This window comes from Aquarana catesbeiana, linkage group LG01 (genome assembly GCF_042186555.1).
Source record: "Aquarana catesbeiana isolate 2022-GZ linkage group LG01, ASM4218655v1, whole genome shotgun sequence".
In the NCBI taxonomy this organism is placed as follows: Eukaryota; Metazoa; Chordata; class Amphibia; order Anura; family Ranidae; genus Aquarana; species Aquarana catesbeiana.
The window spans coordinates 141,597,651-141,625,076 of NC_133324.1; the positions used below are offsets into that span (position 1 = coordinate 141,597,651).

General features: G+C 40.8%; 1 protein-coding gene across 1 annotated transcript in view; it reads left to right on the forward strand.

Moving 5' to 3' along the window:
• The window catches only part of MRPS27 (mitochondrial ribosomal protein S27), a 176,004-nt gene that overhangs the window by 121,877 nt on the left and 26,701 nt on the right, over positions 1-27,426 (forward strand). The window contains exon 9 of the mRNA XM_073624391.1: positions 3,597-3,739. Within this exon, the coding sequence (XP_073480492.1) occupies positions 3,597-3,739 (143 nt within the window). The remainder of the gene's footprint in view (positions 1-3,596; positions 3,740-27,426) is intronic.

The following is a 27,426-nucleotide window of genomic DNA, read 5'->3' on the forward strand; positions in this document are numbered from 1 at the left end:
GCTGCTGATCCATAGCCAATTTTATTTAATGCTGCGTGTTTACAAGTATGTAAAAAATCCTACTCAGGTTTTCAGAATAGGGACTGTTCTTGCTGGATTTGGGAATAATAATAATCACTTTATCAAGAGAAGAATGCTGTTTTGTACATGGTTCTGAATATGCCAGTGAAAATTTCAACTCTGTGATGGGAGATCCTGAAGAATTTGAAATACAGAGTTAGTATCATTAAACCCACATCAATAAAACTATCAACAAAAAGTGTATTGCATGCTTTTCATACCGACTCAGTCACTATGGGATTCCTTATCAGTATTCTGCAAAAAAACTGGTTGATCCTGCTGTTCTCTATCTCCGCCTCCTGTCCTTGTCCCCACCGCAGTTGAGAATTTTGCAGAGCAGTGTTGGCAGCTAGTGCATATGCTCAGTTTTCAGTGTATTTCTACCCTGAGCATTTCCTCCCTATCACATCTATGCAGCCCATGTGACTATAGAGTCACACACGTGGGCGTATACACAGTGGTAAATGACAGCCCACTCCCTCCTTCTCCATTCCAACTAACACAATGGGGATGGGATTACATCTTGATTGATGGAGGCTTCACCTCCCTGTTATTCTAAGACACAGGCTGGAAGGGCGTGCGACAGCCAGTGAGTGGCAGATATTCATGCACACAATGGTATTGCCAAAAAATAATAGAGATTGGATTTCAAATATATGTTTACATGACAATTTAAAACTGATTTTAATGATTTATTTTTACTCTGTATTCCAAAGGCTGTTTATTTTTTTTTTTTTTTATTTAGAACATGTTAACCAGCAGCAGAGGACTAGAAGCTCCTCCTGCTTATTTTTCCCTGCAGACAGACTGGGATAGATCTGGACCATGTGCCAGCTGTATATTGATTAGGAAAAAGGTGCTTAGATTTTTTTAAATTAAAATAAATACAGTGCCATCTTCCACATACAGAAAGAGAAGAGATATTGTAAATTAAACAGTGTGTGTTTATTTTTTTTTTCTTATTTATTTTTACATTATTAAATTGTGTTTAAAAAAAAAAAAAAAAGATCACTTTTAGTGCTGTCACAAGGAATGTAAAAATCCCTCCTTTACACTTCAAAGTATTCAGATTGTGGTTTTCGGTGATTCTGAATACTGTATATTTTTTAAAAACTGGCACCATTGACAGCCGAGTAAACAGGAAGTGACGTCGCTTCTGTGTTTACATTCAGGAGACGGCTTCGGTCCAGTCTGTCATTAGGCGTCGGAAGTACCGAATCGCGGATCGAGTCTCCTGGTGGGACGGGAGGCCCGCTCAGAGTGGCGGGAGGCGGGGATGTCTCCTCCCGCTCCTCCGGGATAACAGCCGAGCGGCTTTTAGCCGCATCAGTTATTATACCTGGAAAACCGATCGCCCGCTCTAAAAATGGTACCGGGATGATGCCTGCAGCTGCGGGCATCATCCCGGTATAACCCCCGAAAGCCGAGGCTGCACATCAGCGTACACTCGGTGGGAAGAGGTTATACTACAATGAAAGGGGCTCAAACTGGATGTCAACTTTTATTTTATGTACTGTGCTTGTTATTGCTTTGCAGGTATTTCTAAGCTAGTTCACAAGCTAAACAAAGATTGTGACTGTGCCAATTAATTTTTAACTTTTCAAGTAAGGTTTACATGGAAGGGCTTGGCACAGAACAAACACAGACAAAAAATCTTCACTGATTACAACTCATCTGGAATCTAGTATGCTGCTACTGGAAGACATTTGTCTTCTTAAATTTTACTTTCTTGGTGATAGACAGTTCACCACTTCTACACCAAATGCCGTGTATTAAATATGTATTCAATATAAAGTATACCTAGAAATGTAATAAAGAGAGAATGCTGCGCTGATCCCCAAAAAATATTTGTCAAAATAATGTATAGCAGCTGACACACAAACAAACCAAGTCTCACTAAATATATAAAAAACAAGTGCAGCGCTAAAATCCCAAACCACAACTGAAATCGTGAATGGATCAAACAAAAAAGAAAAATTTGTTTATAACAGTGACTTTGAAGCAACTATAAGTGATTGTGAATCAGCACAATACAAGAACCTGTGGAACATACACAAATATCCGTAATGCAATGTGCTATGCTCCACAGAAAATAGCGAGTGAAACCACAAATAAATCTGTGACTATAAAACACCTATGAATATTTGTGAATCAACACAATATAAAACCTGTGGAATATACAAATGTCTGTAATGCAATGTGCTATGCTCTGCAACCAGAGTCCGTAAATAAACATGAAAAAAGTCTTCTCCAACAGAGGAGGTGCTTGGACAAAGGATGATGACTGAAGATTGGAGTATAAGACAACCACAGGAAACACTTCATAGACATCTAAGGTTGGGTACTCTTACCGGATCTTGTAGGACATATCTGCCATATAGCAGTACGTCTGTCAGAGCTTATGAAGGTGACCTCCCGTGGAATCCTCCCAGGTGCTATCCCTTGGGTCACGATCATCGATAGGCAGGATTGTCACAGGTGGAGATTAACAGCTCACTCACACATTCTCCGATTCCGGGGCCAAAACGGTCAAAGGAAACCAATTGCGGATGAAGTCATGGAGAAAAAAGGGAAAAACAGGCTCCACATGGCGTAGGTCAAAATATTTTTTGACCCAAGGGATAACACCTGGGAGGATTCCACGAGAGGTCACCTCCATAAGCTCTGACAGACGCACTGCTATATGGCAGATATGTCCTACAAGATCCGGTAAGAGTACCCAACCTTAGATGTCTATGATGTGTTTCCTGTGGTTGTCTTATACTCCAGTCTTCAGTCATCATCCTTTGTCCAAGCACCTCCTCTGTTGGAGAAGACTTTTTTCATGTTTATTTATGGACTCTGGTTGCAGAGCATAGCACATTGCATTACAGACATTTGTATATTCCACAGGTTTTATATTGTGTTGATTCACAAATATTCATAGGTGTTTTATAGTCACAGATTTATTTGTGGTTTCACTCACTATTTTTTGTGGAGCATAGCACATTGCATTACGGATATTTGTGTATGCTCCACAGGTTCTTGTATTGTGCTGATTCACAATCACTTATAGTTGCTTCAAAGTCACTGTTATAAACAAATTTTTCTTTTTTTTTGTTTGATCCATTCACGATTTCAGTTGTGGTTTGGGATTTTAGCGCTGCACTTGTTTTTTATATACCTAGAAATGTATCCTTGGCATAGTTTATAGCTTTGCAGCCACCAGCTGTGATACACGTTTACACTTGGCTTTAAGAATGAGGATTGGTGTCATGGTCCAACTGTTGGCTGGTGCATACGAATAAATGGAACAGCCACCATAGATGTCATTGTCCAAAGCAGAGCTGAACCAAGATGGTTGTTTTGGAGATGTGAACTGGAAATACCAACTAAAGATTTTTTCTGCAGGGAATATCTAAGAAATATAAAAAGGTGACAAATTGTCTAGCTTGGCTAAACACATTTTTTTTCTTCAATCACTTGTTTGTTTTTTCTTTGGAGTTTATTGTTTTTATGGGTTTTTGTTCTTTGTTTTTTTTTTTTTTTTAATTCAGGAAAAGTTGAGCTATCCCAGGGTCTTCGTGCTGTTTATACACAAATGCCACTAATGTGGAAACCAGGTTATTTCCAAAGAGCTCTGAATGTTATGGAGAAGGTTTCCCAGATGCCCGGAGAAATCAAGATAACCAAAGATGCAGTAAGTGTGATTTTTTTTTTTTTTCCATACTGGATATTGATATCTCCTTTTATTAAACAATGGAAAAAAAGTAATAGAAGTCATGCCCTGGAGCTAAAATGCACCACCCGCTGTTAAAATAATATTAATGAAAAAAAACGTAAGAACCTCACCCTAAGGCCCAGACAAGTCAAAGGGGGGCGACTGGCCAGTAATAAAAGTTGTTCTAGTTTATTAAGTTAAACAAGTTAGAGCTCTACTCTGGGAAAAAAATGCTAAATACGTAGTTAAAATATACAGATGTAAACATTTATTTCAGCCAAAAGATTTGTAATTCTGTTCAGGGTTTGTCTGATCAGGCATCCCTACCAGACAGTACAGCTTGGTCAGGAACATAACCTTTCTTTTCAATGTTAGACATTATAGTCTAGTCTAAGACCCACCCCAGTCTGCTGACAGACATACTCTGATGAGGTCATCATGTGCTTTCCCATTTTGTGTCTTAAGCCTGGTACACATAATGAGATTATCGGATGAATAGTTGTCTGTTTTTTTTGTTTTGGTTTTTGCATGCTCTCCAAATCAAAAATGAAGAGGTTTTTAAAGTTACGAAAATTTTCGCTCGACAGAATAAAAATTTGTAAGTGATGTAATGTATTGCATTGTATTTTCGGACCAAAACTGCACTAATCAAACAAAAATCATGTGATCTGGTATCGTACGGGAAAAATTTTTGTGTTTGTCTCTTTGGATAATTTTGGATGAACTGTCGTGATCTGCTCTTGAAAGCCGTGTATTATGGTTGCCCTCAAAGGACTGGCTGTATCTGTAAGACTAGATGTCCAGAGCACCCAACCCCCCCATACATCAGATGTCAAGAACCTCCTCACCATCAGAAGTCAAGAGTCCCTCACCCATCCTTACACCACAGTGCTTACCTTGTTCTTATATTACCCTTACATTGTGCTGCTGCTGGGAAGAAGCTGGGGTTGGAGCTAAGAAGCAGAAATTGCAGGGTCTGGAGGAGGACCAGAGGAGGTCTGGAGTCAGCTCGCAGAGTCTGATGAATGCTGAGACAGGGGAGGTGGAGACGAGGAGGTGCTGTGGCTGCACAGAAAGGTGCAGGATCTGGTGGAGGAGTTCTGTCCTCCTTTCTGCTGCCGACTGCTGAAGCAAGGTTTGGGTGGAGACGAGAAGTGTACCGCAGCTGCAGGAGAGGTGCGAGAGCCACATGAAATGGCCTTGCGGGCCGGAATCAGCCTTCTGGCCTTGTGTTTGACACGTGGTGTAGAGGAAACTAAAGTGGCACAGTCATGTAATGGTACTTACTTTACTTTATTTTGGATGTTATGTATGTTACAAGTAATAACAAGTACTAGCTTGTTACCCGTTTACTATATTTGAGATTTAATATCTCTCAGATTTGATCTGTGTTAATTGAGAGTTATTTGACAAAGAGTGAATGTTTTAACACAATAACAAAAATGTATTGGTATATAGTAAAGTAGGCCTAGACTAATACACATCAAGCTATCTATTTGTACAGGGAAGGGGTAAAAATCATGGATTACATGAAGGAATACAGAGTATATTCCTTAAAACTTTAATCTACAAACAGTAGGGCATAAAATACATAAGACCAATATATTTAGATACAAGTACAAGGGAGATTTGCCATATTTACCATTATCATAGCTGTTCCATTCACGTGACTGCTCTGCCATAGATTGTGTGTTTCCCTCCCATCTAGTCTGTGTTTATCATTACAGGCTGATGCCTCATTGGTTGGCATAGCATGGCTCTGGTGGGCTTCTCAATTCCTGGTTAAGGACTGGCTACATCTCCAATCCCTATACTTTGCATAAGTCAGCCCCCTTTAATGCAAATCGTTGTGACTATTCTGAGCAGGAGATTAACTTGACCTTTTCCCGGGAAGTTTATTGATTGTGGGTTAACCTCCCTTCATTGCATATCCAAACATGGAATCCCTTAAAGTGAATGTATGTAAAACAATGAGGTTTGCGTCCCATTGTTTAGATCAGGCATATGCAATTAGCGGACCTCCAGCTGTTGCAAAACTACAAGTCCCATCATGCCTCTGCTTTTGGGTGTCATGCTTGTGGCTGTCAGAGTCTTGCTATGCCTCATGGGATTTGTAGTTCTGCAACAGCTGGAGGTCAGCTAATTGCCTATCCCTGGTTTAGATACACAAGCCTAGGCACCGAATTGTCTGTCTAACAGACACTTCTGTGAAGTTATGTTGCACGCCCTCCATAAATACAAGCTAAATGAAATATATTCATAATTACAATATTTTACAGCTATTAATGGAGATTTCACATAAACTCATAAGGCAACAAGCTGAATTAAAAAAATATCCTAATAGTTATTGATGAAAATGTATCCGGCTAAATTGTGTTGTTTTTTTTTTTTTGTCCAGGATCTACATTTTCTTTAATGCAATATTAATAAGTGTGTACGATGATCAAATGTATTCTTGGCATTTCTGTACATTCTGTTTGCATGTGATGCAACTACACTGAGCCTGCAATTCTGTATTTTCCCTGAGTGCCGCCCTGACTGGTGCTGGAGCATTGGGTCTTCTGCAGTTTATTCCTGTCCTTTGAGCATGTTTCTGGGCACCCCTTCCCACACAAGATCATGTGGTGTTAGGTGACCTTTTTATCTATTAATTTCGGGTGAAAAACTGCTTCTATTGCTCCATAGCCAAGCACTGCGTTTTCAGACCATCATTCGTTTTATCAATACTTCACTAGAAAAGATGTTTCATATTCGTAAATACTGTTCTTGGCACCCCCTAGTTGCTTTGTTTGACCAAACTAGTCCGACACTGACCAGGTGGCTGGAGCAGAACAACTTTTTGGACTACTGTACTTTGTTCCAAGGCAACCTTGCCTGATTCAGATGTTCTCAGGAAAATTGCAATTGGAGACTGAAAATTAAAACCGTTGTAGTCTGATAGTGGTGTCAAATGCTGCCTTGAAGTACAGCACTACTGAAAACCATGTGTTTGGACACAGAACACAGCAAAAGCCTGCTTTTTGATCTGCTTTGCCTGCAATGCAATAGGACTTGCTGTGTCCAGAGAAGCTGGGAATCTGCTGATCTGTGTTTGATGCGCATCTCAAAACAAGTCAAATGCAGGAAAAATCAGGGTGAGCCCTTGGATCACAAAGATCCCTACGATATCAATATAGAGACTCCTGATCATAAAAAAATAATTCCCCTGTGTATGGCCTGCTCTGTAGGCAGTCCTTATTTGAGAAATACTGAGATATCTGACTCATAGCACCTAAAGCTGATGGCATAATAACAAAATGTCATATACGTCTCTGTATTCATGTTTGTGTGTATATTTTAGATGGCATTAGGCATAAGTCTGAAAGGTAACTTATGAGCAATTGGCTATTAATTCAGTCTTTTATTGGGCAGATACATATTTTTTCTACAAAGTAGCAGATTTCTTTGGAAGCTAAGTACAAGAGACATTACTTACTATCAATGCAAGGTGTCCCTTGTGCTGCTGGCTCCTGCTTTAGTTGAAATCTTCCCGCTCTGGTTTCATCCCCTGCCCATGTAATCTTCTGGTGCTGCAGGGGTTGATAGAGCCGAGGGACCTGTCAAATACACCCATCAATAGTGCTGACTCTGTCCGTCCTTTCTGCCCAGCTCCACGATTCATAGACGATGTACTATAGTTTCTATGATTAAAAATGATCTATGAATGGAAGATGTGAGCCTTTCATTCATTCATTCATTCATCCATCCTCCATACAATCTATAGTACAGCTTCCATGAATGGCAGAGCTGGGCAGAAAGGGCAGGCATTGTCAGCACTCTTGATGAGTGCATATGACAGGTCCCTTGGCTCTCTTAACCCCTGCTGCACTGGAAGATTGTGGAAGTGTGTGGGGGGGGGGGGGGGGGGGGGGGGGGAGTAATCAGAGGAGAAAGATTACAGAGCCATATATTCTTTGTGCTACTTATTATCAGAACTTTTAATAAGTTCATTTTGAGGAGGGAGTGATGGGTGTACTGCCAATTTGGTCAACATGTTATGGGCAGCTTTTTTTGTTGTTTTTTTTTTTTTTTTTAACTCAAAAGTTTCAGTCCGAGCAGCTTCTTTTCTCTCATGTTGCTCCTCTGCATGTACCTGTAGGAACTTTCAAAATGTTTCCTTTTTATGCCAATTTATGCAAATCTTATTGCAGGTACAATAAAAGTTATATTTTAGGGCCTGGGGAGATAGGAGCACAGCCCTTGGTGTAATTTTTTAGCTAAAGAGCTAGCAGCACAAAGGACACATCACACTGATTGTAAGTAATGTCCCTAGTGCTCTTTTTTGTTTTGTTTACTAAACGTAGGTTTTAATGGGGATGCGTTGTCTGCATCTGTGTACATACAACTGTCTTTTGGACCAAAAGCGCCACCTTCCAGGCCACAGCTTAACACAGTATATGAGCCAGATACATAGAAATGTTCTTTTCTGATCTGCGCTTCTGTTATTTCCTATAGGATGTACAACCCACACCTGTCATGTAGCGTTGTGCATGCTGTGTCTCATGCCAAAGTAATCTTTTAATGCATGCCTGTCCTCCCCAAGGAGAGCAGGCAGTTTTCAAGGCTGAAATAAAGAAGTGCTAGTGTTTTATTTCAGTGATCTCCAGAAAGAAATGAACTCTTAGCAGCATCTTTAGCTGCTTTCAAGCACTCTCTCTAGCTCCAATTTCCTTTCCTGTTCTTAAGAAATCCCTTTGGAAGTTCAATCATACCTACACTGCCATTAGATTTCCTGTTTTGACGGGTTTAACCAATTAACTCCCTTCATAGGACAATATCCACACAATGCAAAGGCCAAGTTTGGTTCCCTTTTGTGTTTGGACAGAGGACACATACAGTATGTGTGTTTGATTTTTGGAAAATGTATTTTTGTGGCAGGACGCTACTTAACTCTCTTGTAGGGTAACCATCTTCCTATCATCACCCTCACCCAAGTGTCTTAGTGCTGTACACTCGCTTTGTGTTTTAACTGAGCAGGTTTGTCTCCAGGTTCATAGATCCTCTAGCCTTTACACTGGGTGCTTTGGTGAATCTGTGCAGCCTGAGCTACACCTTTCCGCCTCCTCTTTTGCCTGCTCAGTAAGATGAAGATGGAGGAAATTCTGGTGTTTTCTCTTTGCACTATACTGGCTCAGCTGTGCATGGCACTCGGACCACGTTAGTCTCCTGGAAGACTTTCTATGGGTATTCCAGATCTTCTAGATCCCTGGTGCACAACCTGCAGCCCTTTTGGCACTTTTTGTGTGGCCCTCGGGGGCCCTGCAGACACTAATCTGTGTTTCTTTATTGCCCTGTTATACTAGTGATTATTAGCAGTCTTATGTAGTATGTCTCCAGTCTCTAGCAGTCTCCTGCAGCATGTCCCCCAGTTTCTTGTACCAGGTTTGCAATCTCTGGCCATCTCTTGTATCATGTCTGCAGTCTCTGGCCATCTCTTGTATCATGTCTGCAGTCTCTGGCCATCTCTTGTATCATGTCTGCAGTCTCTGGCCATCTCTTGTATCTTGTCTGCAGTCTCTGGCCATCTGTTGTATTATGTCTGCAGTCTCTGGCCATCTTTTGTATCATGTCTGCAGTCTCTGGTTGTCTCTTGCATTTTGTCTGTAGTCTCTGGCCATCTCTTGTATCTTGTCCGTAGTCTCTGGCCATCTCTTGTATCGTGTCTGTAGTGTCTGGCCATCTCTTGTATCGTGTCTGTAGTGTCTGGCCATCTCTTGTATCGTGTCTGTAGTGTCTGGCCATCTCTTGTATCGTGTCTGCAGTCTCTGGCCATCTCTTTTATCGTGTCTGCAGTCTCTGGACATTTCTTGTATCATGTCTGCAGCCTCTGGTTATCTCTTGTATCAAACCCAAAGTCTTTCACTATATACTGTTGTGTGTCTGCTGTCTGCTGAATATTCACTTAATTTTATGTGCAGCCCTTTGGTGATGTTGGGGACTACACTTGAGGCCCGCCATATCAAGAAAGTTGAGCACCACTGGTCTAGATGTTCTGTCCCCTGGTTTTGAGGGATATGGGTCTGTTAGATTCCGTTAGCGCTATGTCTACAGCTGGAAAGCATATTTGTATTGGTGCGAAGAAAATGTCATCTATACACTTGCATTGTGTTTTAACAAGGCAGACAAGGCAAACAAGGCAGACTATAGCAGCTGCTTGTGATAAACAGAAGCAAATCCGGCAATCTGGTTGTACCCAAGTTGATCGATCAACTTGGTACATTCAGCCTGCCCATTAATGGTTCGAATCTGGGCCTATTCCTGCTAAACCGGTCCAGATTCTAACCATGTATGGCTGGCCTTACTCTAGTGGGCCAATTACCAACATGAAAAAAATAATATAAGTACAATGAGTGCTAAAATTAACTTCATTAAGAAGTTAAAAAATGAACTGCATACATTTACCTGTGTAATAAAAAAAATCCCTTAAAATAATCAAGTCGTTCAATAAAAGCCCTTTAAAGTGTCAGCTATTTGGCATGCTGGCAGCTTCAACTGTGTGCCTATTTTTTTTTATTATAGGTGTTTTTATAGCAGTCAATATGTGTTGTGCTTTACATACTGTACACTCACATCAGTCACTGTCTTCAAAGAACTTAAAATCCAAGGACCATATCTCAAACAAACAAATACTAGGGCCAGTTTAAACAGGAGCCAATTAACCTACCAACATTTAGTGTAGGAGGAAGCCAGAATGCTCTGAAGAAAGCCACGCAAGCACAGGGAGAACATACAAACTCCATGCAGTTAGTGTCTTAGATGGAATTTAAAGCAAGGACTCCAATGCTGCAGGGTAGTGCCTAACAGAGAGATACCGTGTGTACAGTGCATCCGGAGAATATTCATAGCGCTTCACTTTTTCCACATTTTGTTACGTTACAGCCTTATTCCAAAATGGATTAAATTATTTTTTTCCCTCAAAATTCTATAAACAATACCCCATAATGACAACATGAAAGAAGTTTATTTGAAATCTTTGCAAATTTAAAAAAAAAAGAAAAAATCCATGTACATAAGTATTCACAGCCTTTGCTGTGGCATTCAAAATTGAGCTCAGGTGCATCCTGTTTCCAATGATCGTCCTTCAGATGTCCACCTGTGGTAAATTTAATTGATTGGACATGATTTGGAAAGGCACACACCTGTCTATATAAGGTCCCACAGTTAACCGTGCATGTCAGAGCACAAGCAAAGCCATGAATTGTCCGTAGACCTCCGAAACAGGATTGTATCGAAGTAAAGATCTGGGGACGGGTACAGAAACATTTCTGCAGCATTGAAGGGCCCAATGAGCATAGTGGCCTCCATCATCTGTAAATGGAAGAAGGTTGAAACCACCAGGACTCTTCCTAGAGAGGGCTGCTCAGCCAAACTGAGTAATCGGGGGGGAGAAGGGCCTTAGTCAGGGAGGTGACCAAGAACCCAATGGGCACTCTGACAGATCTCCAGCGTTTCTCTTTGGAGAGAGGAGAACCTTCCAGAAGAACAACCATCTCTGCAGCACTCCACCAATCAAGTCTGTATGGTAGAGTGGCAAGACGGAAGTCATTCCTCAGTAAAAGGCACATGACAGCCCACCTGGAGTTTTCCAAAAGGTACCTGAAGGACTCTCAGACCATGAGAAACAAAATTCTCTGGTCTGATGAAACAAAAATTGAACTCTTTGGCCTAAATGGCAAGCATCATGTCTAGAGGAAACCAGGCACCATTCATCACCTGGCCAATACCATCCCTACAGTGAAGCATGGTGGTGGCAGCATGTGGGGATGTTTTTCAGTGGCAGGAACTGGGAGACTAGTCAGGACTGAGGAAAAGATGAATGCAGCAATGTACAGGGACATCCTTGATGAAGACCTGCTCCAGAGCACTCTGGACCTCAGACTGGAGCAAAGGTTCATCTTCCAACAGGACAATGACCCTAAGCACACAGCCAAGATAACAAAGGAGTGGCTACAGGACAACTCTGTGAATGTCCTTGAGTGGCCCAGAATTTAACCCATGACTGTGCACCAACACTCTCCATCCAACCTGATGGAGCTTGAGATGTCCTGCAAAGAAGAATAGGGGAAACTTCCCAAAAATAGGTGTGCCAAGCTTGTAGCATCATACTCAAAAAGACTTGAGGCTGTAATTGGTGCCAAAGGTGCTTCAACAAAGTATTAAGCAAAGGCTGTGACTGCTTATGTACATGTGATATTTTTTTCTTTTCTTTTTAATAAATTTGCAAAGATTTGAAACAAACTTCTTTCACGTTGTCATTATTCACTTGGCCCTCTGACAAAGTGATGACGAAACGCGTCAGAGTGACCACGCACCTACCTACGCCGTACGATCAGCTGTCTTCTCAACCCGCAACGCCGCTCTTTGAGATAACAGCAGAGTGGTGAGAGATAGACACGCGAGCGAGACAGAAGTCAATGCAATACTATATGCTTGTTTGAATTTTATATTTGTAAGTGCGCATTTGTAAGCGGGGTTTTTAATCACTGAATACATTTTATTGGATTACGCTATGTGTACATTTCTCTTGCTTGTAACAAGCAATACCTAGATGGAGGGATGCAGTGCCTGACAAAAAGAATTGATTAATACAAGCAAATTACCTTGATCTATCTGGTAAGTTCATTACCTTAGGGGATTTTTCACACGTGGTGTGGTAACGGGATTCAGCTGGATTCAGACCCCTGATGGACTTATCACATATATATGTTAGAATTGGGATACAATTTCTACAATTTCTAGTTTTGATTTTCCAGCTCCGCTAATGTTATAGCTTCACTGTAGCATATTTTGACATTAATTGGGTATTGTTTGTAGAATTTTGAGGAAAATAATGAATTTGATCTATTTTGGAATAAGGCTGTAACATAACAAAATGTGGAAAAAGCGAAGGGCTGTGAATACTTTTCGGATGCACTGTATGCCTTTTATCATCTGTAGGAAGACCCCAGGAGCTCAAGCCTTTGTATTGCCTGCATCCTAGTATCACTGCTGCTTTACAGGAAATTAAAGGGTTACAATGTATACATTGTAAAGGTTAAAACTGTATGCTGCTGCAGAAACTTAGCTATGTCAGAATAGCAGTGTAGCAATGATTCATAATATACAACTTTTAATTGATATTCCATACAATTAAAGCATACATTACTGCTATAATGATTATTTTAGTTTAGATAGTGTTTGTAGCTGCAGGGCAAGTATATGATAAAGCATAGTGGAAACTGTCCATAGCCCTTTTTGTTTGGCAGCTTGCCTCCAGCTTCAATCAGGAGAGAAGTTTCATGCCAGTGTTGCTTTAGAGTGTGCGTGGAGTGGAAATCGGGCTTGCATCTGTGTATCCTGTGTGACATTGAATAATGGGAGCATGCGTAGATGCATAGGAATTCGAATCTCGCCTTGATTTCTTTTTCATGAATAATTTATAAATCGCTGAAAGGTCCTACATGCTTAGTGCTCATTTATGGAAATAACAAAGAGAAAGTATTGAGCCTTTGCGCTCTAGCATCCAGATGTTAGATTTTATTTTACAATCCTCAACCAGCAATAGGAAAATGGCAGCCAGAATCGGATTGGTTATTGATGGTGGAGCTTTCATTTTTTTAGCAGTTATTTCAAGGAGAAGTACAGCCAAAGCAGTTGGCTGCATATGATGGGCGCAGTTGGCTGCATATGATGGGCACAGTTGGCTGCATATGATGGGCACAGTTGGCTGCATATGATGGGCACAGTTGGCTGCATATGATGGGCACAGTTGGTTGCATATGATGGGCACAGTTGGCTGCAATTGATGGGCACAGTTGGCTGCATTTGATGGCACAGCGAGGCTGCATTTGATGCTTTTGTTTCAGTATTTTTCTGAATTTTTCAGTTTGTATGCGGCCCACCAAAAATTTTGAGCACCAGTCACCACTGCTACCTACTAGACATTGGTTTGTTATCTGCCTTGCAGCACTAAGATCATTGGTTAAATCCCTACCAGGACACCTGACGTGAATAGAGTTTGCATGTTCTACCTGTGCTTGTGTGGGTTTTCTCCCTCACATCAAAGACATGCTAGTAGCTTCATTGGATCATGTCTAATTTGGCCCTGCTAGTTTGGGACTGCTCTGAATGTAAAATATGTAAGCACTGCATAAATTGTTGGCACTATATAAATACCTGTAATTGTTATTACATTTATGAAGCTGCAGCTTTCTTTTCAGCTTATCAGTGTAACCTTTTCTCAAGTTCCTGCTCTATGGTTGTAATTATTTTCCTTCTTTCACTAAACTGAGCCACTGACCTGGAACAGACATGTGCTGGTTGGGACAGGTGATTTGCACATGCTTGTGCCAGGTTGGTGGCTTTCTAAGTAGTTCAGCAAAAACAAGAATGACAACTCTAGAGCTTGCAACTTCATTAACTGGTCATCAATGACACATTCCATATGTTTGTACTGACAGGTTCCTTTTCAGCTGCTGCTTTTTTTACCAGAGATTGTGCTTAGAAAGCATTACGATGATATATTTTTCTATGACATGCACAATTGTTTTGGTCGATCGTGCATGTTCATGCTTAAAGTACACCCCCCTTGAGTCAACCTTATCACAGAGAAACAGTCGTTCAGCAAATTCCATTTCAAACAGTTGCCCTGGGTTGCCATCAAATGTCTAAAACTGGACATGTATATTTGGTAACCTTGTGCTATAAATCTATTGCATTTTTTATTTTCCTCCTTCAGATAATCGCGTCCTATTATATTATATAATCACAGTTGGGTTACAGGGAGGGAAGAGTGACACTTGATTGTAATCCCTATGGCAAGATTCTTAGTTCTTATATTTGACTACTTAATCTTCTCCCAGTTTGAATTTTAATATATGCATGGAAATTGGATTATACAGGTCACATAAAATTTTGATTAATTTGTTAGAGGAAATTTGCATTTTCATATTTGCCAAAAAAAATCTGTCATGAATAATTCTTCAAATCAAAAAATATTGGGTTTTTGCTGAAAATATCTGGCTCACAGTTTTCGTTGATTTTAAATGTCTCATATTCTTTGTTTTCAGTCAGTAATATAATATTATCAGCATAACAATTATTAAAATATTTGCAAAGGCCCTGTGTGTAATAAACAATCGCTTTTTTTGCAATTAAATACTTATTTTCAATTTGTTGCATCTCAGTGCTGCTGATCTCCTGCAGCTTCCTTGCAGGCACTTCCTGTCTACATTGATGGACTCCATTAAAGGAAATTTATAGTCAGCATACACTTTCATTTTATAACATCAGCATTGTAATTGCAATACAAATAATATTTTTGGTAATCCAATATAAGCTTACTTTAAAAATCATTCATGTTGAGAGTGCTGTCATGTCTCCTGGCCATCTCTTTCCAGAACATATTTTATGGGAAAGACACATGTTAGAGAGATATGGGGATGCACACCCCGACTGGAATTTGAATGAGAGTGTTCCCCCAAGGGGTTTTTAAGCAGCAAAATGATCAATTCAGTGTGTATAAAAGGATCTTTATTTGAAAAATTGACACGTATTCGACAATAAAATATGAGCTCTGGTCATGGGGCATAAAATATTTACAAAGAATGCAGCATTGCAAACATATAGATACACAGCATTCTATTACAGTGGATGTCACAGACCCCGACGTGTTTCGACCTATTTAGTCACGGTCTTCTTCTGGGGGATAGTTTGCTCTAAAAGATACATATAGCAGTTAAAAAAAAGAAGGCTTTGGAAAAGGCCTGGAGGCGAGCATGGGAGGAGGTGACAAGGGAGCTAGAGAGCAGGAGGTCTTGAGAGGAACGAAGAGAGCGAGTAGGTTGGTATTTAGAGACTAAGCTAGTGATGTAGCTGGGGGCAAAATTGTTGATGGCTTTGTACGTAGTTGTTAGAATTTTGAATTTAATTCTTTGGCCGAGCGGAAGCCAGTGGAGGGATTGACAGAGAGGAGTGGCAGACACAGAGTGATTGGTAAGGTGGATGAGTCTGGCAGCGGCATTCATAATGGATTGAAGAGGTGATAGACTATGTAGAGGTAAGCCAATGAGAAGGGAGTTGCAGTAGTCGAGGCGAGAGATGACCAGCGAGTGAATTAAGAGCTTTGTTGTGTCATTGGTTAGAAAGGGGCGTATTTTGGAGATGTTGTGGAGGTTGAGGCGGCAGGATATGGACAGTGATTGGATGTGTTGCTTGAAGGAGAGTTCAGAGTCTAGGACTACACCTAGAACCATGGCATGTGGGGATGGGCTTATAGTTGTGCCATAGATTTTGACAGAGATATCAGGGGAAGAGGCATATGGGGGAGGAAAAATTATAAGTTCGGTTTTGGCTAGATTGAGTTTAAGGAAGTGGTGTAACATCCAGACTGATATATCTGAGAGTAAATTACTGATACGTGAGGAGACAGAGGGAGTGAGCTGAGGGGTAGAGAAATAGATTAGAGGTGGTATTGGAAGCCATGGGAGGCAGTGTAGATTGAAAATAGTAGAGGTCCAGGAACAGAACCCTGAGAATATGCAACTTGGCTGCTAATGTGCATGAAAGTGTAAGGACTCTGCAAGAAAAGAGTCAAATGGCCAAATCATTAGATTGAATAAATCCAGATTTGGTGTCCTTCCACTAGCAATAGCCTGAGCCAAATCTAACAGTTAAATCCAACAGCCAAGTCGGCCAGGCATAATAACGGTATGCTACTTACGTTTAACCATATGTTTGTGTTGACCATCTATCCAGGTTATGCATAGTATCATGAATTGATCCTCATGCAGCCTGGTATATATATAGTGCATCCTATAATTGGATAAAAGCCCAAGATCAGAGCAAGCGCCACCTCCCTCCCCTCCAGGTGATGGCAAACATGGCTGCTAAGGAGCAGCCACTGCGTAGCTCCCCTGGCATCCTGGAAAGCCATGGCTCTGACCTCCGCCACCATCTCCGCCGCAATACGCGTGACGTCATTATGTCCCGCGCGGTTCACATTAGTCATCCGCGACAATCACAGGGCGCTGCCGGCAAGTTAAAGCTCGCCCTAGCGGCCACAAAGGGATATGACCGCCGTATCGAGCATCTGAAGGAGAGTATGGAAAAATCTACATCCCTCTTTCTTGCCGGGAAGCCTGATGGGACAAATGCAATGCAGGAGAGATAAGAGATGATTGCCGGAATCTAAACAAACAAAAAACATAATTAACAATATTCACATACATGTTTATAAACATTATATTATTACAATTAAATTATTTCTATATTATACATTGGAGCTGTGTGTTTTTTCAATAAATCCCTCCCTCCGTGGATATTGTTACAAGATAAAATTCATATGTTAATATTGGGTTTTCCCTGATACAAAACCTCTAAGAAAGGGAGCAAAAGAGATGGACTCATTCAGGTCAGTATTCGATGTAGCCTGTAACCTGAAAATCCATCTCTGCTCCCGTTGGAGTAGGATTTTGTTCCAGTCTCCACCACGATTGGGAATGTGAACCCGGTCGAGGCCAATGAAAGATCTTGGGCATCTTGTAGTCATGTTTGAATACTACATGCCTTCCTAATGGTAAATATCGATTGTTAATCTGCATACTGTACACATGTTTTGTGATTCAATGCCAGAATTCTTGTTTGATATTACCTATATAGATCGCGCCACACTCGCACAGCATTAAATATACTATGCTGCGAGTTTGGCAGTTTACAGAATGGGTAGGCCAGAAGGTTTCTTTGTTGGGAAGGGAAAATATTTTTTCTTTCCTTATGAGGGGACAATAGGAACAATGTCCACAAGGGAATGAACCCTGTGCTAGGCAATGTTTGCTCCCAGATGCCCCCCTATATTTGCTCTGAACCTATCTGTCTTTCACAGATGTGGCTCTTTTGTAAGTGATGGCTGGAGTACTAGGCACAAATTGTTGTACTTTAGGATCATCTGTAAGTATCGTCCAATGTCTTTGAATTATTTCTTTAATTTGCTTGTGCTACTTGAAAAAACGCATGATTAATCTACTTGGATCAGGGTTTAAGTTGTTTTGGGTTTTGTGTTTAAAGAGGAGTTCATGTTGCGACTTAGTGACTGTTCTATTTTATGCTTTACGCAAACAAGAGCGGCTATACCCTCTTTTCAAGCAGTGCTTTTACAGAACAGAGTGCTGCATAGTTTCCCCTCAGGATCACAATAGACCCGAAAGTCAAGAAAGGTAATACTTTTCTTGTCATAGACCATGGTGAATTTGAGATTGAGGTCATTAACATTGATCTTATAAAAGAATTCCAATAGAGTTTCCTCTGACCCCTCCCAAATGATGAAGACGTCGTCAATCTATTGGAGCCATGTAGAGACATGGCTCACATACTCGACAAGGTTGTCATCACTAAGAAGGGATCGTTTCCACTCCCCCAGGTACAGATTGGTGTAGAATGGGGCACAACATGTCCCCATCACTACGCCCTGCACCTGGAGGTAGTGAGAACCATCAAAAGTGAAAAAATGATGGTTGAGAATGTATTCTAAACCCTTGAGTATGAATTCATTAAGGGCCCTATCATAGCGGGAGCCCTGTTGGAGGATTTTCTGTATAGCAGCTAATCCCTTACTGTGAGGGATAGAGCTATACAGAGCCTCTATTAGACCGTGACTAAATAGGTGGAAACGCGTCGGGATCTGTGACATAGCAACCGCTGTAATAGAATGCTGTGTATCTATATGTTTGCAATGCTGCATTCTTTGTAAATGTTTTATGCCCCATGACCAGAGCTCATATTTTATTGTCAAATATGTGTCAATTTTTCAAATAAAGATCCTTTTATACATTCTGACTTGATCATTTTGCTGCTTAAAAACCGCTTGGGGGAACAATCTCTTTCCACAACTTCCTGGATTCACTGCATGCTTTGCAGCTTCTCCTCTGTGCATTCCTTTGGTTCACTTTCAATTTCTAAAGACTACTTATTCCATGGACCTTGCTGCCTGCAAACAATGATAGTGTTTCCCGTACTGGATGTGTCTTCTGTAGTTCAGACAGCAGGCTCCGTAAAATGTGTGAAGCAAGCAGTGCATATTCACAGTGCATAGTAAATTCGAGAATTCCATGAGGTGTATGTCGGATTCTTCAACAAGTACATTTACAAATTTTCAAGATTGTTCAGATTAATGGGATTTGTTTGATGTGATATATTTAAAGAGACAGGACAAGCCATTACTGTACATAAGCCATGTTTACTGAATGACCCAGCAGGAACAGGAAACACCACACAGGAAGAAGTACAACAGAGATGCACCATAGAGTTGCATTTAAAGAAACATATCATCCATAACATATCCCTTTTAGTGTTAATAAATAGAGAAAGTTGTAGATCGACAATTGGCTGCAAAATTGTGCCACATCCTAGATTAAATATACCAGCAAAAAAAGAAAAGAAAGTTCCCCTAGTGGTGGACTTTAAAGGCACATATAAAAGAGCGTAAAGAGAGTACATAAAGTACAAACAGTAATTTATTGATTTGAAAACATGTTAAAAACATCAATCAAAAATACAGCAAAAATTATAGGGAATGCGCATCATGTACTTATACACAGATATAATGTTGGTACCAATATTCTTGCACCCGACGCGTTTTGGAGTTACTTAGCCTCCTTCCTCGGGGGTGGATATAGGTTTACAGAAAATTCTATATTGAAAACAATGTATTGATAAAAGATGGTAAACAAATGGGTATACATAACCATAGACGCATATATACATGCCATACTTTTTCATTTTATTCACACTTACATTGGCACTGTGTAGGCTGATTTGGCATTCCAGAACAGTTAAAAGCAAGGCACTGACATTGTCTGTCTATCCAGCGTGTTCCTGATTATGGTAGATAAGAATTTATTGACGTATTCTAAGTATTGTTACTTCAAGCGTAACAGTAAGGAATTAAATGTGTATGAATATAAAAAGGTGTTTTTTTCTCCAAAAAAATGAAGAAAGACCCAAAAATCAGGGGCGTAGAGATTTGAAAACCAACCTCAAAACGCACATCATACACTGTGGCCTCACATAGTGCCGCCACAGGTTTGGAGAACCCGGGCGGCTTTGTGTGCCGGGCAAGCTGCAGGTTCAAAGTGTGGTAAGTTATGATGCGCATTCTCTATAATTTTTGCTGTATTTTTGATTGATGTTTTTAACATGTTTTCAAATCAATAAATTACTGTTTGTACTTTATGTACTCTCTCTACGCTCTTTTATATGTGCCTTTAAAGTCCACCACTAGGGGAACTTTTTTTTCTTTTTTTGTTAGTGTTAATAAATGAACATTGTGAAATTCAAAAGAGACACAGCAATAACACATTCTATAGATTAAGTCTCATAGGTAGTTTTGAACATTTACGACTATGGGTGAAGACTGGCCCTTGTGCAAGGATTCTTTTAGCCCTCTCTGAAGTTACTGGGCTCTTCTCATCACGTACTGGCATACTCTGCGCTTGACAGCTGTCGGGTATACTTGCTTGCCCAGAACTGTCATTGCCGTTGGTATGAGGCATTGCCTCTGTACATGCTTCACTGTTAATGGGTGAGTATGTCGTTGTGATACTGGGTGAGTCTGATCTATCAAGGGGTTCGATCACCAGGTAATGGTTTCATACGGATTCGTTCCCCAATATTCAATTCTGGTAAATCTCTGGCCGATGTGTCATATCATGCCTTTGACACACTGTCTCTTAATCCTTGACTTTTCTGTTAAACCGTGAGTGACAGAGGGACACAGGCCTATTTGCTACTGTCTCTTAATCCTTGACTTTTCTGTAACACCGTGTATGACAGAGGGACACAGGCCTATTTGCTACTGGTAAGGAGGTCTTTAATCTCCTTGACATCAGTCTTTGTGTGGACTACATGCCTTCAGTCGGAGTGTTTCTGCAATGTAAAATGGCCTTCCATGGGTCTTTACCATCACTGTGTGCTTTCTTACATAAGTTTTTAACAATCTTTACAGCCGATTCGGCTTTGCCATTAGCCTGTGGATGACGTGGTGAGGAAGTAACATGCTCAAACTCACATTCAGTGGCTAATTTTCTGCATTGTAGGCTTGCAAACTGAGGGCCATTGTCGGATATCACTGTATCTGGTTGGCCATGACGTGCAAACTGAGCCTTGCACCTCTTAATTGTAGCTTCAGTGGATAAGTTGGGAAGAAGGTCTATTTCCCAGAAGTCTGAATAATGATCGCCTAATAGCAGCTATTCCTTGCCTGCGTAGTTGAATAAGTCCATACTGATAATCTGCCACGGATGTGTAGTTATCTCATGTGACATCATGGTTTCTTTTTGTTGTAAATGGGCATATTCATTGCAGGTGCGTAATAACATCTCTGCTCTCAGTGACTTCGGCACGATGACCCAGGGACCTTTGTACAAGATACCGTTTTGTATGCTGATCTCATCTCTAAAGGACCAGTATTCCCTTACAATTCCAGGTACTGCCTCTTTTTCATCTGGTCACCCACTCAAAATAATAGACTTCAAAGCTTTTAAAGTTGCATCACTTGTCAGCGTGCTGTATGAGTTGATGTAGTCGCTGATCTGTGATATTAAAATAGTCCTCTTGATTGATATCAGCAAAGAAATTTTGTTCCTGTTGCAGCAGACAAATTGTACAATGCTGATGCTCACCTCCAGGTGCCACATTATCTGACGTAGCTCTGCTCAGGGTATCGCTGATATACATTTCACATCCTGGCTTGTAGACAACATCGAGTTTGTAATGCTGCAATGTAAGGATCATGCTCTGCAAACACTTGGAAGCACACAAAAGGGGCTTTTTGAATATGGTTATTAGAGGTTTGTGATCAGTTTCAGCTGTAATTGAATCCCGTCAATTAAGATAATGATGGAAACGCTGGCAAGCAAATACAAAGCTTAAACATTCCTTCTCAATTTGAGCATAATTTTGCTCAGCTGAGGAAAGAGCTCTGGACGCATATGCAACTGGCTGACCTTTCTGCAAAATGCAACAACCTAGACCATTTTTACTGGAGTCACTTTGTATCGTAACAGGCTTTGCAACATCATAGTATTTCAACACTGGGGCAGAGCTGACCAAGCGTTTTATATCTTCTACTGCCCGGTCATGCTTGAAAAGCCAGTGCCAAACTGCATCTTTGTCCAGAAGTCGCCTTAATGGCTCACACACACCTCAGATAAGTGTGGAAGAATTTTGCTAGGTATGTAACTAAGCCAATAAATCTCTGTACCACTTTGGCATCAGCAGGCTGTGGCATGTCCACAACGGTTTTAATCTTATCCGGTCAGCTTTTAAGGCTTGTGAAGACAGGATATGTCCATGCAAACAGACTTCTTCCACCTTGAATTGCAATTTCTTTACACAAAGCCTCAGCATCACCTGCCTACAATGATCCAGTAGCGCTATTAACTTTTCATCATGGTCATGCTCAGCCTCCTCATCTGTATTACCGCAGCCAACTATAAGAATGTTATCAGTTATTGGCTCAATTCCATGAAGACCACCTAATAGTTCATGTTGCTTTCGCTGGTATACCTCAGGTGCTACAGAGACTCCAAATGGTAGTTTGAGCCATCTCTTTCTGCCCCAAGGAGTCCAGAACGTGGTCATGTATATACTCTTTTCATCCAGTTTGCACTGTAATAAGGCATCTCTAGGCACATTGCGTGGGGCATATGGTACAGGTTGAATGGTAGGATCCAGTTCAAAACGAACCTCTCCTGGAACAAAGACTATCGGGCCCTCAAACACATCACTGTAGGCATGAAGAATTTGCTGTTTTGTCAGTGGCCTAGTCAGAGATTGTGCAGGCTGATTATCAACATTATGTAGCTTAGCAGGAATGGTGAACAGCATCAGTCCAAGGCGCTCACAAGTTTAACCCGATAATAGCGGTTTCTGATTGGCGTCAACAATCTCAAAGTTCAGTTTGTGTATACAATCACGTATGCTGCATTCTGTTTGGAATAGCCCCAATGACTCCATTAGTTCCCTTGAATACAACTTTAGTTTGGTGCTACTAGGCTGAAGGGGTGCTCTGAGTGCCAGTTTCATTTTGTCCTTTATACTCATGACATCACACGCACCTGAGTCCAGCTGGCAGGGTTGGATTATATTGTTTAATCTAAGGTTTACAAACCATTTTTTGCCCTTTGTGTTTACAGCACCAATGCATTCTGAGGAGTAAACCATGTCAGTGCTAAGCAGGTGTGCGTCCTCCAGATCTGACATTTGCTCAGTTGTGTGCAGCTTCCTTGCTTCCATTCTACTGGAGAGACACACTCTTGCAAAGTGATTTGGTTTACCACATGCAGTACAGATTTTCCCATATGCAGGACACTTTTCTTTCTCTCGTACATGCACATTGCCACAATACTTGCATGATGCAGGCTTCCTCCCAGAAGAGTTGTGTAGGTGACCCTTATGCTGAAACTTATGCTGGTGGTTTTTGAAGCTTTGCTGTTGTTTAGAGGCTGCATTGATATTGTCAATCAGTTTAGCCTGCTCCATAGCTTTCATATGTTTGTCAGTAAGTTCTGCAGTGCGACATATCTCAATTGCTGTTTATAGATCTAAATCGTGTTTCCTCAATAGGCGTGTGCTTTCACTGGTGATACCCAAAACTATTTTATCACAAATAAGTTCATCTCTCAGAGAGCCATACTCACAGCTTGCAGCTTTTTCTCTTAGCCGTGTGACAAACCTGTCTATTGATTCACAGTCTTCATACTTACAGCAGGCAAATATGTATCTTTCATATATGACATTTTTAGAGGGTCTGAAGAAAGCTTCTAATGCATCTAGAATGGTTTTGTTGTCACTCTTTTACTCCTCTGTGAGGTTCAGATTATGCTTGTAAACATGGAGGCATTCACTGCCCATCACTCTCCTCAGTGTGGCTGCTAACCCTGTGGCTAGGGAGTAGTCCTCAAACTCAGCCCTGAAATTGTCCCAGTTACTGCTGACATCTCCACTCACCCTCATTGCCTCAGGCAGTGGAATGCTGTTAGCTGCCATGATGCTGTTTTCCTTGCTGCAAATGCTCAGCATCCAGGTCATTGTTAGGAGGCACAGTCAGTTCCAAGAACACTCACATCAAGGCTAGCAGGCTCTCAGCATCAAGTTTATAGAAAGAGCATGGATCTAGAAATCTTCTGACATCATGTTTGATGTGATAAAAGTAAAGAGACAGGACAAGCCATTACTGTACAGAAGCCATGTTTACTGATTGATCCAGCAGGAACAGGAAACACCACACCGCAAGAAGTACAACAGAGATGCACCATAGAGTTGCATTTAAAGAAACATACCATCCATACTAGAGTATGCTAGAAATAATTGAAATTCATTGTAAAAATGAATATATGATTTTACATTTTGACTACAAATACACTTTAACAGCTGAATGGCAGGCAGGTTTCCAGATGATATCTACCATAGACCATTCCTGCTTCCTGTTTGTTTTAATGACCACTCCTCCATCAGAAGTCTGTGTGACAGGGTGACAACACAGGAGCACTAAAATGGATTTCAAAATCATTTAAGATGGACTTTTAAAATTACATTTATATTCTGTTATAGAGTGAAGGGAAAAAAGTATTTGATCCCCTGCTGATTTTGTACGTTTGCCCGCTGACAAAGAAATGATCGTGCTATAATTTTAATGATAGGTTTATTTTAACAGTGAGAGAAAGAATAACAACAAAAATATCCAGAAAAATGCATTTCAAAAAAGTTATAAATTGATTTGCATTTTATTGATTTAACCCTTTCATGGCTGAGCCTATTTCTGACATTTGTTGCTTACAAGTGTTTTTTGCTAGAAAATTACTTAGAACCCCCAAACAATATATATATATATATATATATATATATATATATATATATATATATATATATATATATATATATATGTATATTTTTAGCAGAGACCCTAGAGAATAAAATGGCGAACGTTGCAAATTTTTTATGTCACACGTTATTTGCGCAGCGGTTTTTCAAACACAATTTTTGGGGAAAAAAGACACTTTCATGAATTAAAAAAAAAACAAAACCGTAAAGTTAGCCCAATTTTTGGTATAATGTGAAGGATGATGTTACGCCGAGTAAATAGATACCAAACATGTCATGTTTTGAATTTGCGCACACTTGTGGAATGGCGACAAACTACTGTACTTAAAAATCTCTATAGGCGACGCTTTAAACATTTCTACAGGTTACCAGTTTAGAGTTACAGAGGAGGTCCTGTGCTAGAATTATTGCTCTCACTCTGACAATCACGGCAATACCTCACATGTGTGGTTTCAACACCATTTACATTTGGGGGCGCGACTTATGTATGCGTTCGCTTCTGCGTGCGAGCACAGAGGGACTGGGTGCTTTAAAAATGTATTTATTTTATTTTTTTATATATTTTTTTTTTTTTTACACTGTCTCTTAAAAAAAAAATTCTGATTATTTTTATTGCTGTAACAAGGAATGTTACATCCCTTGGGACATCAATAGTTAGTGACAGGTACTCTTTATAGAAGGATCTGGGGGCTATACCCCAAATCCCTCCTTTGCTCTTAAAAGTATTCAGAACACCACAATCGTCATTTTGGGATACTAGGGGTCTTTTAAAAAAGGCGCCATTGGCAGCCAAGTAAACCGGAAGCGATGTCATGACATCTCTTCCGGGTACTAGATAGGAGACCCGGTCGAAACCAAATCCGGCTTCATTCGGGTCTTCGGCCAGCTAGCAGACGTGTTGGCTGCTCACTCGGGCCTCTGGATGGGACGGGAGAGCCGTGGGGGGGATGGGGATGTCCCGTCCCGCTCCTTAGGATAACAACCAAGTGGCTTTTAGCTCTTTTAGCTGCATCGGTTGTTATCAATAAAAAGCCAACAGCTGGCTCTAAAAAACGGTCCCGGGGTGATGTCTGCAGCTGCAGGCATCACCCCGGTATAACCCCTGCAAGCCGAGAACGCATATTTGTGTACGGTCGGCGTGAAGGGGTTAAATAAGTATTTGACCGCTTTGCAAAACATGACTTAGTACTTTGTGGCAAAACCCTTGTTGGCAATCACATAGGTCAGATGTTTCTTGTAGTGTGCCACTAGGTTTGCACACATCTCAGGAGGGATTTTTTCACACTGCTCTTTGCAGATCCTCTCCAAGTCCTTTAAGGTTTTGAGGCTGACGTTTGGTAACTCGAACCTTCAGCTCCCTCCTCATATTTTCTATAGGATTAAGGTCTGAAGACTGGCTAGGCCATTGTCATGCTGGAATACCCATCCATGACCCATTTTCAGTGCCCTGGCTGAGGGAAGGAGGTTCTTACCCAAGATTTGATTGTAGTTGACCCCGTCCATCGTCCCTGGTAAAGTTGTCCTGTCCCCTTAGCAGAAAAACACCCCCAAAGCATAGTGTTTCCACCTCCATGTTTGATGGTGGGGATGGTGTTCTTTGGGTCATAGGCAGCATTCCTCTTCCTCCAAACACGGCGAGTTGAGTTGATGCCAAAGAGCTCGATTTTGGTCTCATCTGACCACAACACTTTCACCCAGTTCTCCTCTGAATCATTCAAATGTTCATTAACAAACTTCAGACAGGCCTGTACATGTGCTTTCTTGAGCAGGGGGACCTTGCGGGCGCTGCAGGATTTCACTCCTTTGGCGTAGTTTGTTACCAATTGTTTTCTTGGTGACTATGGCCCCAGCTGACTTGAGATAATTGACAAGATTCTCCTGTGTAGTTCTGGACGGATTCCCTATCATTCTCATGATCATTGAAACTCCACGAGGTGAGATCTTGCATAGAGCCCCAGACCGAGGGAGATTGACAGTTATTTTGTGTTTCTTCCATTTGCGAATAATCCCACAAACTGTTGCCACCCTCTCACCAAGCTGCTTGAAGATAGTCTTGTAGCCCATTCCAGCCTTGTGTAGGGCTACAATCTTGTCCCTGACATCCTTGGACAGCTCTTTGGTCTTGGCCATGGTGGAAAGATTGAAATCTGATAGATTGCTTCTGCGGACAAGTGTCTTTTATACAGGTAATAAGCTGAGATTATGAACACTCCCTTGAAGACACCTGGGAGCCAGAAATCTTGCTGATTGATAGGGGATCAAATACTTATTTCACTCATTAAATGCAAATCAATTTTATAACTTTTTTAAATGCATTTTTCTGGATATTTTTGTTTGTTATTCTGTCTCTCACTGTTAAAATAAACCTATAATTAAAATTATAAACTGATAATTTTTTTGTCAGTGGGAAAACATACAAAATCAGCAGGGAATCAAGTACTTTTTCTCTCACTGTATATATGGCTTTGGGTAAAAGCTACAGCTGCATCCATAATCATGCTATAATTTTTCATACTATGTATAAAATAACCATACCTGAGATTCATCTTTAATGGTTTTATTGGGTTCAGTTTCCACTTATTTTTGTGACTGATTCACTTCATTGTCTTCTGCACCTTGGTGCATACAATATACTTAAATAGTTGTTTTGTTCTGTTTTGGATCGAAACAAAATGTTTACAGACTGCACTGCATTTCATTACAGTTCTTGCAAGCTACTTCTTATTTAAAACCACTTGCCGACTGCCTAACTGGGAATGTATGTCATGATT